The following is a 13,560-nucleotide window of genomic DNA, read 5'->3' as shown; positions in this document are numbered from 1 at the left end:
AGCCTCCTTTTAGCTCTAAAGAGTCTCAGTTGGATTTGCCAACTATACCTCATCCCATTTCTCTTCTCCACTTTTAAATACTCCAAGGGCATTGGGATTTCACATACTGTGATATGTTTATGCACATATACACGATCACAATAAAAAACAACTTACTAGATCTTCTGGATAATCATCATCCTCAGAGCCATCTGTGGCACTTCCCACAGTCCTTTGCAAGGAAGACAAAAACTATTCTTTTAACGTATCACAGCAGCACACAAGTGAGACACCCACAAAACAGAACAAATACAATTCCCCAAAGTGAGAACCACAATACAGAAAGACTGAAAAACAACTCCTGATTAGCATGCTCTAAATTTGCCACCACAAAGAGTTGTATCCCTTAGATTTGGATAATATACATCAGACTCATGAAGGATGAAGAACAAAACTAAACAAAGGAAATGAACCATTTGCGGGACTGAGGCGTACTGGAAAACTACAGGAAGCCCCACAGACATCCAGTAATTCATGGTCATGTCTTCACCATGGGAGAGAAATTATGATCAACTCTTTTGTATCTGCCTGTCTTCAGCAAAAAAAGTGCTTTAATAACTACAGGTAAATCCTGATGAAGACTGGTCTATGGCAGATCAAGGATCTATTGTGAAACAATCAAAATGTAGTAATATAACACAGAAAGCTTTAAATAAATGCTAAATATTAACAGCATTACTAAAGTCAACTTCCAGTAAAAATTCCTCTCACTTACTCGTTTTTCTCTTGTCCACGTCTGGCTCTTTTTGCCACATGTTCAGCTTCTAAAACTGCTAAATCTTCATGTCCTTTTTCGTCACTGATTATTGCAAACACTGAAGAAAAAGTTCAAACATATAATAAGAAAATGGCCAAAGTATAATCAGAGAATTTGTTAGTGCTTGGCATCTTAGACATAAAACTAACAAAACTACCTTTTTCGACTTGTATTCTAAAAGCATTTCTTTTCCTTCGTCCATATTCTGCACTGAAAAACAAAATAACAGGTTATACCAACAGCTTTTCCCCCCAACATATGGTCATTCTCAGTGAAGAAATACATTCTAAGTTGATATACAAGCTTTTATACAAGTTCTTATCAAGAATCAACTATGTAAAAATGTGACTATTTTTTTCTTCAGCCTAGAATAGCTGAAATAGCAATGTATAACTAAATTTCTGAGATGAAGCAAAACTGTTAAACTACAGCGGTCTCTAAAGGGATAATTAGTACAAATTAGCAAGGTTCTCTTTAACTGTAGGTATAGAGAAGAAGCAATACACAAATGAGCCCACTGGATTTTATTTCACAACACTGCTACTGGTTTTCGTATTTTCATTCACACAAGAACATACAGACACAGGACTAAGGTCTAAAAAGATCAGTCTAGCCAGGTATAACTGTGACAAAAAAACAGCTCAATATGAGAAAATCTTATCAACAAGCATCCTTAACTGCAAGCAGCAATTATCAACCTTTCACTCACTGAGGCAACTAACTTTTTTTTTTTTTTTAAACAACAGTGGAGAGAAAAATCAGACCCTTTCATCACTAGCAATGGACCTGCAAACATACTGATAAGGATTTTAACTCTTTTTCTTTAATAAGGCCCAAGAAAATAGACCATGTAATCATGAATGAATGAATACACTTCTTTACCTTCCTTAATCTACCCTCCCCAATTATCTGCTGAAACCCTCGTGACGAAGGATACAGAGCAGGCAGAGATAACGAACACCTTCTTTGCTTCAGTCTTTACTGCTAAGGCCAGCCCTCAGGAATTCCAGACCCTGGAGACCAGGGAGGAAGTCTGGAGAAAGGAAGACTCTCCCTTGGGGGAGGAGGATCAGCTTAGAGATCGTTTGTCCAAACTTGACATCCACAAGTCCATGCAAGTGCTGAGGGAGCTGGCAGATGTTATTGCTAGGCCACTCTCCATCATCTTGGAAAGGTCCTGGAGAACACGAGAGGTGCCTGAGGACTGCAAGAAGGCCAATGTCACCCCAGTCTTCAAAAAGGGCAAGGAGGAGGAGTCAGGAAACTCCAGACCTGACAGCCTCACCTCCATCCCTGCAAAGGTGAGGGAACAGCTCGTCCTGGAGGTCATCACCGAGCACGTGGAGGACAAGAAGGTGATCAGGAGTAGTCAGCATGGCTTCACCAAAGGGAAATCATGCTTCACCAACCTGAGAGCCTTCTCTGATGGGATGCCTGGCTGGGTAGAGGAGGGCAGAGCAGTGGATGTTGTCTCCCTGGACTTCAGCAAGGCTTTTCACACTGCCTCCCATCACATCCTCCTAGGTAAACTCAGGAAGCGTGGGCAGGATGAGTGGACGGTGAGGTGGCTTGAGAACTGGCTGGATGGCCGAGCTCAGAGGGTTGTGGCCAGTGGCGCAGAGTCAAGTTGGAGGCCTGTGGCTAGTGGTGTCCCCCAGGGGTCAGTCCTGGCTCCAGTCTCGTTCAACGTATTCCTCAATGACCCGGAAGAAGGCACGGAGTGCACCCTCAGCAAGTTTGCTGATGATACTGAACTGGGGGGAGTGGGAGTGATACACCAGAGGCCTGTGCTGCCCTTCAGAGGGACCTGGACAGGCTGGAGAGCTGGACGGAGAGGAACCTCCTGAAGTTCCACAAAGGCAAGTGCAGGGTCCTGCACCTCGGGAGGAACAACCCCATGCACCAGTACAGGCTGGGGGCTGACCTGCTGGAAAGCAGCTCTGCAGAGAAGGACCTGGGAGTCCTGGGGGACAACAAGTTAAGAGCATGAGGCAGCAATGTGCCCTTGTGGCCAAGAAGGCCAATGGGATCCTGGGCTGCATCAGGAAGAGTGTTGCCAGCAGGTGGAGGGAGGTGATCCTGCCCCTCTCCTCAGCCCTGGGGAGGCCATATCTGGAGTACTGTGTCCAGTTCTGGGCTCCCCCCTACAAGAGAGACATGGCACTACTGGACAGAGTCCAGCGGAGGGCTACAAAGATGAGGAGGGGACTGGAGCATCTCTCCTCTGAAGAAAGGCTGAGGGAGCTCGGCCTGGAGAAGAGAAGACTGAGAAGCGATCTCATCAATGTGTACAAGTATCCGAAGGGAGGGTCTCAAGAGGATGGGGCCAGACTCTTCTCCGTAGTGCCCAGCGACAGCACAAGAGGCAACGGGCACAAACTGAAACACAGGAAGGTCTATCAGAACATGAGGAAAAACGTCTTTCCTGTGAGGGTGACAGAGCACTGGAACAGGTTGCCCAGAGAGGTAGTGGAGTCTCCTTCCCTGGAGATATTCAAAACCCGTCTGGACACGATCATGGGCAATGTGCTCTAGGTGACCCTGCTTGAACAGGAAGGGTTGGACTAGATGATTTCCAGAGGTCTCTTCCAACGTCAATCATTCTGTGATTCTGTGAAACACAACCTTTCTCCTCACTCAAAAAAAAAAAGTAACAGCCTAAAAATAATTACAGTTATACAAAAGTAATTGGCAAGACTGACTATCCTGCTGAGCAAGTGTCTTACTGAATCCTGTGCCTTCCCTCTTTGCCTGCCTCAAAGTGTTATTTCATATTTTAAGCTTGCTGGGATAAGGATCAATATGCTGTAATGCACCTGTTTAATAAAAAAATCTTCGATAGCAGCTAGACATTGCAACAGTATTGCAATAATAAATAAAAGTTAAGCAAAGGAAAGTGTCAGCAAAGGAAAACATTGGAATGGAAAAGATCCTCCTGTCTCAATCAACCTCAGCAACTGGTTATGAAAACAATATAAAGAAAAACTGAAATCTTGATTATACACCAGTGCAAAACAACAAAACAATATATAATACTTCAATATTTTAATGTAGTATAAAAAGGATACAAGTCTTTGCTCACCTGTAAGTTTTCTGTAGATCTGATGCTAGAATTCCAATGTCTACATATTGGCCACATTTACCACTTGTTAGGTACTGAAATGAATGTTAAGATCTCTGTCAATCATTTCATCAGAACACCTGGATCGAGTATGCTTACTTCAAATTCTAATTCTCAGAAGTTAAAATGAAAAAGAAGTGGAAAACATCAAAAACCAGAAACAGCTTTAAACTGTCCTGAAACACACTAGACATTAGCAGCTACTGCCCTGCAGAGAAGATCAAGATGACACACAGTGCAGTGGACTCTCTTTTATTTCATAGTGGTTAAGACACAACTACTGTGGTGCCATAAATGAAAATTAGCAAGCTCCTTCAATCAGTCACTCAAATTTTAAGGAAACAAGAGTACAGGCTATATAAAGACTTGTGAAGTCACCACAAGTTCTCATAACATGTGTCACCGTACCATGCCATTTGAAGCAATAATTTTTTTCCGCTCTTCAGACACTGATTATTTAAGTAATCACACTTTTTCCCTCTCTTCAGGCATTTAATGTAATCAGTGCGCACGTTTCCAAGCATGCACGCTCCCAGTTTGCCCGCACACGCACATAGGACTAACTTCCTTTGGACTATAAATTTCGCATTTGGACCAGAAACACCAGCTTCAGGCTCAGAAGCGCTGAAGCGGGAAAACAGCGAAGTAACATCCCAGCTTTTTTAACGAGAGTACCCCTTTAAGCCCGCGAAGCACAACGCCACATCCTCGCAGACGTGTCCCGGCCCGCCGCCATCCTCTTCAGCACCCGAACAGCCCGTGCGCCCAGCTCCCGTTGCAACCGAAACGGGGGAAACCGGCCGCCGGCGGCATGAACCGGTGCCCCCCCTCCCCCGCCAGCGCCCGGGGCTGCTCCTTTGCGGTTGGCCCAACACAGCCGCCCTGCTGTGCCGTGCCGTGCCGCGCTCCGCTCCGCACCGCGCCGCCGCCGCAGAGCCGCCCCTTGAAGCCGCCAGCGCCGCCGCCGAGGCGCGGAGCCGCCCCCCCGCGGAGCGCGCCAGGCCGGGCCGACCGTTGGGGGTGGGGGGGGGGGGAGAGGGGAGCGGGCCAACGGCCGCCGCGGGCGCGAGGGAAGGCGGGAACCGCTGGTAACCTGCTTCACGCGCTGCTTCAGCCGCAGGTCCACGAAGTGCCCCGGCCGGACCCGCATCGCCGCTCTGCCCGGCCGCCGCACCGCGCCGCACCGCCCCGCGGGCCCCGGGCTGGCCGCGCGCTCTGCCTGCGCGGGGCGGTGCTGGGCGGGCCGCGGCGAGGCGGGAATCGCGCGCAGGCAGCGCGCGGGCACCTCAGCCGCCGCAGGCCCCCTGCCGACGGCGCCGCTCTATGGGCGGGCAGCCAGCCGCGGGGCGGCGGCGGCGGCCCTGCCGCGTCGGGGCGTCACTCTCCTCCCCCCGCCCCGGTGATTGACGAGCGTCAGCATTTTTTCTTCATGCCGTACCGATGTAACCTTTTTTCACGATTGTTCTTTTTTTTTTGGGGGGGGGGGTTGTACCCAAAAAGGGTCTGTAAAACCGGCCGGAAGCCTCCCCGTCCCGCCGGGGAGGCCGCCCTGCGCCGCCTGGCGCAGAGGCAGCCGGTAGCTGCGGCGGCGGCGGGGCCGTGTCCGCCTCCGCTTCCCAGCGTGCTGCGCGGCGGGGCGGGGCGGCGGCGGCGGGATGGAGTCGGTGGTCTTCATCTTCTCGCTCATTGACTGCTGCGCCCTCATCTTCCTCGCCGTCTACTTCGTATCCTCGGCGCGGGGAGGGGGGGTGCGGGGCGGCGAGCCCGGGCGGCGGCGGCGGGGCGCTCCTGCCGGCCGTCGGGGAGCGGCGGGCAGGGCCGGGGCCGCCGCTGCGGCGGGGCGCGAGGGCCTGGGCTGGGTAACGGCCGCGGCGCGGCCGTTGGGGCGGGGGCCGGGGGGGCTCGTGACAGAAACGCGGCCGCTCCTTCCTTCCAGCGCGTTTCGTGGTCCTCTGGAAGGAGGGCTCGCTTGGCTGGGAGGTGGCGGGAAGGATGCTGGAAGCATGTTTTACATGCTCGAAACCTGCGAGGGGTCTAAAAAAAATTACTGCCGTACTGTAATTTTTGCGTTACAAGGCTGTCTTACAGTGTTTTAAAGGCGTGCTCGTGGCTAGGATGCTGTGGGTTCCCGTTTAAACAGTGTCCCCGTGTTCTTTGTTACAGACTTGTCTGGAGTCACAATTATTTGGCCTTCATAGAACATAAAAGCACTGGTTAGGCTTGATTTTTTTTTCTTGTTTTTTTCCTCTTTTTTTTTTTTTGGATTAAAGGAGAATCTGAGTTTTCATATTCTTTCAAGTCATGGTATTGCTTCAGAGTTTATCCTGTTCTTTTAACAGGAAAAAGTGCACTGGAGCACATGAAACAAATCCTTCCTGGAATGAAGGAAACTAAAATTTTATTTGTTAAAATTAAAAGACTTTTTTTACTCCTTAAGAATGGAATAAGCCTTACGTTTTTTCATTTCCCCAAAAGAAAGGGTTGTGAGCTTTACTGGATGTAACTGGATGATGTGCATGTTGAACTATTTTTTTTTTTTTTAAAGGAGTCTTCCATCTAAATTTCCTCATATTTTATTTACTGAAAGTTCATTTGATAGCAATGTTACCCGCTTGTTTCCTAGCAAAACATGAAATAATTCAATGTTGCTGTAAGCATAAAATAAGTAGATCAACTTTTTAAAAGCATTCTAGGTGGCTTTCATTGTGAGGAGTTTAAAAAGTGCATCATCTTTTTCTTCCTTTCAGGTTGGGTTTAAGCACTGTAGTAATGATTCTGATAGTCAAAACACTAATTTGCCTCCCTGGTTTACATTCAGTGTTGAACTGAACTTCAGCCCTTGTGCAACAGTCACTGTTGGAAAAACATCATAAAATCACTTGGACTAATGATAAAACATGGCCCAACTTTCTACCTAAAGTAGAACTATGTGTTGTAATTAATTGAAATGTGCCTTTGGTAGGTCTCCTGCAGAATCAAACAGAAAATCTGCCCTGACAGCGGATTGTTCTAATAAAGTTCTGGCTTCTTTCTGATCAATATTTCCCAATTAATTGGATGAAAATAAAGCTTTGAGTATGTGAACTAAGTTACCATACAAATTTTCCTTATCTTAGACTGCAGATAATTACACTATCGGATCTGGAATGTGACTACATTAACGCTAGATCTTGCTGCTCAAAACTCAATAAAGTAAATGATTCTTCTTTGCATTTAAGGTGGTGTAAAATAAAAAACAAGCAACAGAAAACATTCCTTCACCTCAGCATCACAGATAACAGGAGTATAATATGTATCTGAAGAGTCTGAATTGGCAATGTTTTCCCCAATCATTCGTCCTTTATTCCAGTCTGCCTTTCTTTTTCCTATCCCCGTCTTTCAGCAAGTTAGTCACAAAAGGCTGTTCTTCTAACCCTTGGTGCGCTGAGATAGGCTGCTAGTTTGAACTCATGGGACTGAGACTAACCCTTCATGGAGCTCTCTGGAGTTCTGTGCTTCCTTGTTCCTACACGTGGTTTACTGTGACAGAGAAAAGTACTGTTTTCACTGAATCTGCATGAAGCTGATCGTGTTCCTGCCTGGTTGTTCACTTTGATTTAAAAGTATTTTCTCTCCTAGTGTAAGAGAAATCACTGCGAGGTACTCTAAAGCCAAAAAATGTGTAGTTATCTAGGGGGCTGACCCAATTTAGCTATGCCAGTTCACGTACCGATCGGTTTTCTTATGTGTTCCAAGCCTGAGGGGGTTTGTGTGTCCTGTATCTGCAGATTTCTGTTATCTACTTCTCACATTCCTAGATCTAATGCACTGTTTTCTGCAGTGATTTTGAGTGAGCATTGTATTACTTTCTTAACTTACTTGCTTTCTTAAATGCTTCCCTAATACAGTTGTGTTTAAACAGCTGTTGTGCTTCTCTCTGGGTGTGTTAAAATTCAATAAACTACCTCTGTTATAATATATTGGGGCCTGATTTCTGGCTTATTCATGTGGAATCTGGCTGAAAGTGTTAATTTCCACACATTGTGATAAAATCACATGCATGCTTCTCTGTTAATATTCTAGCTATTCTGGCTATGATATGATTAGAATGGGACAATAACTCCATATGTTTTTTTTTTTTCAGAAAGGAATTTAGTTGTGTGGCTATAACTGTTTTTTTCTTCTTCTTTTTACAGTGGGTAGTCCCTGAGTTGATTGGCCATGCTATTGTAACGGTATTAATGCTTATTTCATTGCACTGGTTCATCTTTCTTCTTAATTTGCCAGTAGCAACATGGAATATATATAGGTAAGTGCAAAGAGGTTTGAGGTTTTTTTCATTCGCTGTAACTAGTTGTATAAAACCTTCCTCTCTGTTAGGTTTCTTATAATTTTAATGGAAAAAGAGTTTACGTTCTGAAGCTTTTGGCATTTCCTTGCGTTCTCTCTAATGCCTAAGGACCTTGGTTTGTGAATCATTCACAGGTCTGTAGGAAGTAACAGCATGTTAATTGGGATCATGAAGTAGTACTGCAAAAACTGTTGCCCAGATTTTTCACTCTTTGTCTAACAGCATGATAGAGATGCTGGCATAAAAGTACTTAGATCAGGATAGCTGATGGTTGTAAAGCCAGTGTCAGACTGGTGTTCTGCCCCTGGGCATCTGTTCGTTTACACTCCTGTTTTCCTCCCTCATTTGCATTGTCTAAATGAAGTTTTGGGTCACCCATCTTGCCTCTTTGTGTCTGGAAAGGTTTCCAGTCTTTTTAATGTTATGACAACTTTTGGTGTTACTGGTGTAAACTGTCTTTGTACGCTGGGCTGTCTACCACGTTGAAATGGCTTGCTTACTAGGGGTTTGTAGGTTGCAATGGGGAGAGTGTCAGTTCAAAAATGTTCATTTTATTTTCTATCATTTAGAAATATTAGCATCCTAGGGCAGAAACACGTATGCTTTATGTTACTTGATGTGCAGAGAATTAAACCCTACAGATATTGCTGTAATGAAACTGAATTTGGCAGATAACCTCAGCACCATATTACAGGAAGTCAAAAGACCAAATATTTAAGATTTAGGTGTAAAGAGTTGACTGCACTACTTGTTTCCAGGAACCTGCCAGGGCTATTTGCTGAGATGGAATGAGTTGTTCATTAAATGAAACAAGAGATTTCCTAGGTCTCATTAAGGAGAGGTGGAAGACCCTTTACTGATACTCCAGTTGTTTTTAGAAAAATATCATGCATTCATTGCTCTTGTTTTCTACAAAGCTGCTAGTAAAGCCTTCAGGTATTTCTCAGTTGGAGTAACATGAGAGAGCATTAATAGGTGAGCGTTGCCTAAATATGCACACAGAGATACTTGTGTTTGTATGGCCTTTTCCATACAATTTTATTTTTCATTGTTGCACAGAAGGATACTGTTCACTTTGGTATCTCTTGGCAAGTACAGAATTAACGTTTGGTGTTTCTTTCTGGTTAGATTGTGTCTACAAAGACACTGGAAACAGAATGCACTTTCCTTGAAGTTTTGAAAATTTCTACTAGTTTCCTCTTTGCGGCTTCCTTCTGCTTAATTATGTTAAAGTAGCCGGTTGCTTTCCCTACTTCAGTGGATCAGAAAGAATTTTAAAGGATAATAAAATGATTCCTATTGCCATGTTTCAGGCAGTAAACTCTGAGTGATGTTTTGAAGTGACAGCTCTCGTTTTATATGATTTTAGTCATATATGGAGCATCCATTCCAAATATCCCCAGATCTAGGTTTGTTTTCTCAATTTTAGATGAGGAACGTATATAATAAATGAATATGATAATGTGATACTTTGCCTGTTCTGCCACAAGAGGTAAACATTTTAATCCCATGCTGCTAATCCTGCCTTCCTTCTGAGGATGAAGGAATTTCACACACATTAATAGCTTGAACTATCCCCTCTAGAGGGAAGGAGATAGAGGTCTGCAAAAGCAAGTGTGTGTTGTTTAGCATTAAAAAGGGAGTCAGATGTTTTGAGATAAAACTTAGATTTGACTCCAGCTATTTAATGGACAAAAGGTAGGGTCTACCGTAAGGTAGGTAGTTGGAATACACTGAAAAGAGGAGGAAGTGTCAATGAGTGAACTAGGATTAAGTGTGAACACATGGAGTGTGAACCTGTTATTACGAGCTCTAGTCTTACAGCCACAGGTAAGTGTGTTTGAATCTTCTTCATATGTTATAGTATCTCGGGAAGTAAGTGTTACTGCATGTGATTTTTTTAATGCCCCTGTGAAAGAAAGAAAAGCATAGGGGGCTTAACTTTTTGTCTCCTGCTGTTTGCTAGAAACCCTTCTCGTTTCTTGTTCCCTTTCTTCCCCTCCTATTATTAGTAAAGTGAATGTTGTAAAAGGTGGGGGAGTGCCTTTTGGAGTACAAGTGGTGCCACTCCTAAGTATGTAAAAAAAAAAAAAAAATCAAAAAACATCCTGTTCTGAGACCTTGCTTTTGCTCCAAGTATAAGACCAGGAGTTAATTTCTTGTGTAGAAAGAGCATTATTCTAGGAAGGTAGAACCTGTATGATATTCAAGTAGAATAATAATACTATTCCCGATTGAGCTCAGCTGGAGGACTGGAGCTGTTCTCTCAGCTGCACAACTTAAAGCGCTCACATTTTCTCTCTTGAGAAATGAGCATGTCAAACGAACACGCTGCTTGTTGGATTTTCAAAGTATATAAACATTTGTTTTGCTGGGCTTATTCTTCCTTTTGCTTACATTTCATTTTTTCCACTCAACTTCTGTTCTTCTGTCGGTTCAGAGAGCAAAGGAAAACTGCTTAACTTCTGCACTTTGTCTTCTCAGCCATAAGAAAGCTCAGTGCCTTTGCTGAAGTAACATAAGAAAGTAAAGATCCTTTGCCTTGCCTTTCCCTATCTCTTTTTGACCACTGGAGTTTGTGATTATCTGTAGGTTTGTTGTGGTTTTTTTGGTGAGGAAATCACTGATTCTTAGCTAAATTATATTTTCCCAGTCCCTTGCATCCATTGCATCTTGCCACTGTGGGTGGAGGTTTCTTCCATAACAGAGTAACAAAAGCAGCAATTAAACTGGTCTGGAATTCACTATTACCCAGAAAATTTTCCATGTATACATAGGAAGTTGGGCTAATGCTTTTAATACCTCCTGTCCTCTGATTTTTTATTTTTTTTTTGTTTTGTTTGTCAATTGTAGTAGCAGAGATGCATGCAATATCCTGAGCCTGGGTGAGAAGAAGTAAAAAACCTTTTTTATATATTGAACTGTAAAACATGCAGTTAGAAAGTCCGTTCTGTGCAAACTCCTCCTGCCCTTCCCCCCTTATACTCACTGATGTTTTGATGACTGTACTTCTGTTTTTCTTAAACTTTCAGGTTCATTATGGTGCCAAGTGGAAACATGGGGGTATTTGATCCCACAGAGATCCATAACCGAGGACAACTGAAATCACACATGAAGGAAGCCATGATTAAACTAGGCTTTCATCTGCTCTGTTTCTTCATGTACCTTTACAGGTTAGTCGCACAAATTGCTGCCAGGGAACAAAGGAATCTATTTTTATCTCCTCTATTCTGCTAGTGTAACTGCTGATATTCGTAAGTGTCTTACCTTCTTCCATCGTGCTAAGCCTCAAAAATATATTTTGACAGCCATCTGCAGGTTCATTATATGCTCTTATTCTTTCTGATCCAACGTTGTTTGGAAACTCAGATTACTTCCTATTCCCAAAACCAGTATAAGCACTATATATAGAGTTGCATGATTTCAACACCTAAAATAAGCGGCCTCTGTTTAGAATGGAAGTAGTCTTGAGGATGAAGTGTATTTTACAAGTTCTGTTTGAGAAAATGAAGTTGATCCGGCTAAGATACCACCTGATGAATGCTGTGATGGGGGTCACCTTCTGCAAGGTAGAAGATCAGTATACTGCTATATTACTTCTGCAATCTGTGCTTTTGTAAACAAAGCACATAACATAGTTGCCTTGACTTACTTTCCATTAGAGAATCAAGTGCGCTTCTCTCTTGAAAAACAGTAGCTGTTCCTACTTGCACATGCCTCAGTAATACACTGGTCTCATGTTTTCTGTTTTGTCACAGTATGATTCTGTCTTTGATAAATGATTGAGAAGTTGAAAAAGAACCATTAGCTGCCAAATTGGGTCATCACTCCAGTGACTGGTTGTGGAGCCACAGACACCTTCCGAACGTACCTAGACCGGTGTCGTCATGCAGTATATTTTTCCTCTTTGAACAAGAAATATTTTTCTGTATTTTTAACATAAAATATTTTCAAAAGACATTGGATTTGTGTAGCAGTTGTTTTTGTTCCTTTTACAACAACCTGAACTGTGGTTGCTGCTGCTTCTGTAAGGTGAAATCCATGCTTACATAGTTGGCCTGATAGGAAGGAGATGGTGACAGGAAAACCCATTTCAACAGCTTAGATTGATAATAGTGGTAGTTCTGGAAGAAATTTAAGGGCAGTTCTGATGTCTCTTTCTTACTGAAGTATGTCAGGATGTGCCTCTGGCTATCAGGCTGTTTGATTAGAGCCTAGTTTGAAGGAGCCTTTGGGACATGTGTTTCAAAAGGTGGAATGCTAACACAGCTTGCATCTTTACATGTCAGTGTTTTTCAGTTAAAAAGCACTGGAATAAAAGTTGTGCTTTCCTCCCGTCCACCCCATACAATCTATATGAAGTCTCATGTTTGGATGGATGAAGGTAAAAGTGACACTTTTGTGCAAGAGTGATATCTGTTGCTAAAAGTAAATGAAGGAGCATGAGTAAAACTTGTTTTTTCCCTTCCACTCCTATTTTATCATTGTACGGAGGTCTATGATGTGTTTCAAAGTAAAATACCACACTGCACTGGGGCTTGGAGACACTAATGGAGCAAAAGACCATTCAGTCACTTCTCCGTGAACTTGCTGTTCCCATGTGCAGTGAGGTGAATCAAGAACGTGTCTAACCAGGGGAGGTACTGTGGTAGACCATAACCCAGTTATTTCCACAATTCTAATGTGATTCTGCTTTGAAGACACCAAGAAACTAAGTTCTTTTTGTTGTAGCTCTTGCATCCATGATAAACCTGAGTCTGTGCCCTCACTATCCAACAATTGTTTTTAAATCTTACATATGTATACATAAGAACCTATAGATTCTTTTTTGAAACAAATGTCTGGTGAAACACTTCACAAATACTGATTTGTAATTAAGTCTTTAAACTTCCAAGCTTTTCCTTCTTAAGAACTTGTAACTCTGCAGCTGTAGGTAGATTGTATAGGTTTTAACGATGTTGTTCATGTGCAACAGAGATTGTTTTTGTGTCCAGCAGTGAAAAGGCGTAGAACAATTTCTCTGACTGACTCACATTTAATATTTGTTCTAGGATGAGTTTATCCTTAAATTTATGATGGGCACAGTCTGAATTTGGCTGTTGCAAAGATTAAAATCTACTGAAAATATGCTTAATAGAAAATAACTAGTGAAATAGCTACCACTGCTGCATGCCACTAGCTGCTTGACAGTGCACAGCACCAAAGGAGAATGCTAGCAAGCCATTTAAGTCCTGCCTGCAGTGCCAACAGTAGATCAGTTTCATTAAATGAAGTTGCACCATGGGAAACAAGACCATTAACTTCTATGTGTAA

At 43.4% G+C, this 13,560-nt stretch overlaps 2 protein-coding genes across 5 annotated transcripts in view; one reads left to right on the top strand and one right to left on the bottom strand.

Annotated features, from left to right (window-relative positions):
- Positions 1-5,134, bottom strand: part of NVL (nuclear VCP like) — a 52,365-nt gene extending 47,231 nt beyond the window's left edge. For all 4 annotated transcript variants that reach the window (XM_068940188.1, XM_068940190.1, XM_068940191.1 and 1 more), the window contains exons 1-5: positions 5,011-5,134; positions 3,879-3,952; positions 954-1,006; positions 755-854; positions 157-211 (exon numbers count right to left, since the gene is read on the bottom strand). In XM_068940188.1, the coding sequence (XP_068796289.1) occupies positions 157-211; positions 755-854; positions 954-1,006; positions 3,879-3,952; positions 5,011-5,067 (339 nt within the window). In that variant the 5' untranslated portion in view covers positions 5,068-5,134. The remainder of the gene's footprint in view (positions 1-156; positions 212-754; positions 855-953; positions 1,007-3,878; positions 3,953-5,010) is intronic.
- A 78-nt stretch (positions 5,135-5,212) lies between these two features.
- CNIH4 (cornichon family member 4) lies at positions 5,213-12,207 on the top strand. Its single transcript, XM_068940196.1, has 5 exons — positions 5,213-5,641; positions 7,041-7,109; positions 8,093-8,205; positions 11,280-11,420; positions 12,006-12,207. Exons 1-5 carry the CDS (start codon positions 5,573-5,575, stop codon positions 12,031-12,033), a joined length of 420 nt encoding a protein of 139 aa, XP_068796297.1. The 5' UTR covers positions 5,213-5,572; the 3' UTR covers positions 12,034-12,207.
- Positions 12,208-13,560: the final 1,353 nt, after the last annotated feature.

This window comes from Struthio camelus, chromosome 3 (genome assembly GCF_040807025.1).
Source record: "Struthio camelus isolate bStrCam1 chromosome 3, bStrCam1.hap1, whole genome shotgun sequence".
NCBI lineage: Eukaryota > Metazoa > Chordata > Aves > Struthioniformes > Struthionidae > Struthio > Struthio camelus.
Note: the sequence above shows the minus strand (reverse complement) of the source record. Positions and strands in the feature narration are given on the sequence as shown.

What these genes read in the sequence shown, in the direction of transcription:
- CNIH4 (XM_068940196.1), top strand. Translation starts at nt 5,573, where the DNA reads ATGGAGTCGGTGGTCTTCATCTTCTCGCTCATTGACTGCTGCGCCCTC. An exon ending in GCAACATGGAATATATATAG is followed by an intron (nt 8,206 to 11,279) that starts GTAAGTGCAAAG and finishes TTAAACTTTCAG; the next exon opens with GTTCATTATGGTGCCAAGTG. An exon ending in TTCTTCATGTACCTTTACAG is followed by an intron (nt 11,421 to 12,005) that starts GTTAGTCGCACA and finishes GTTTTGTCACAG; the next exon opens with TATGATTCTGTCTTTGATAA.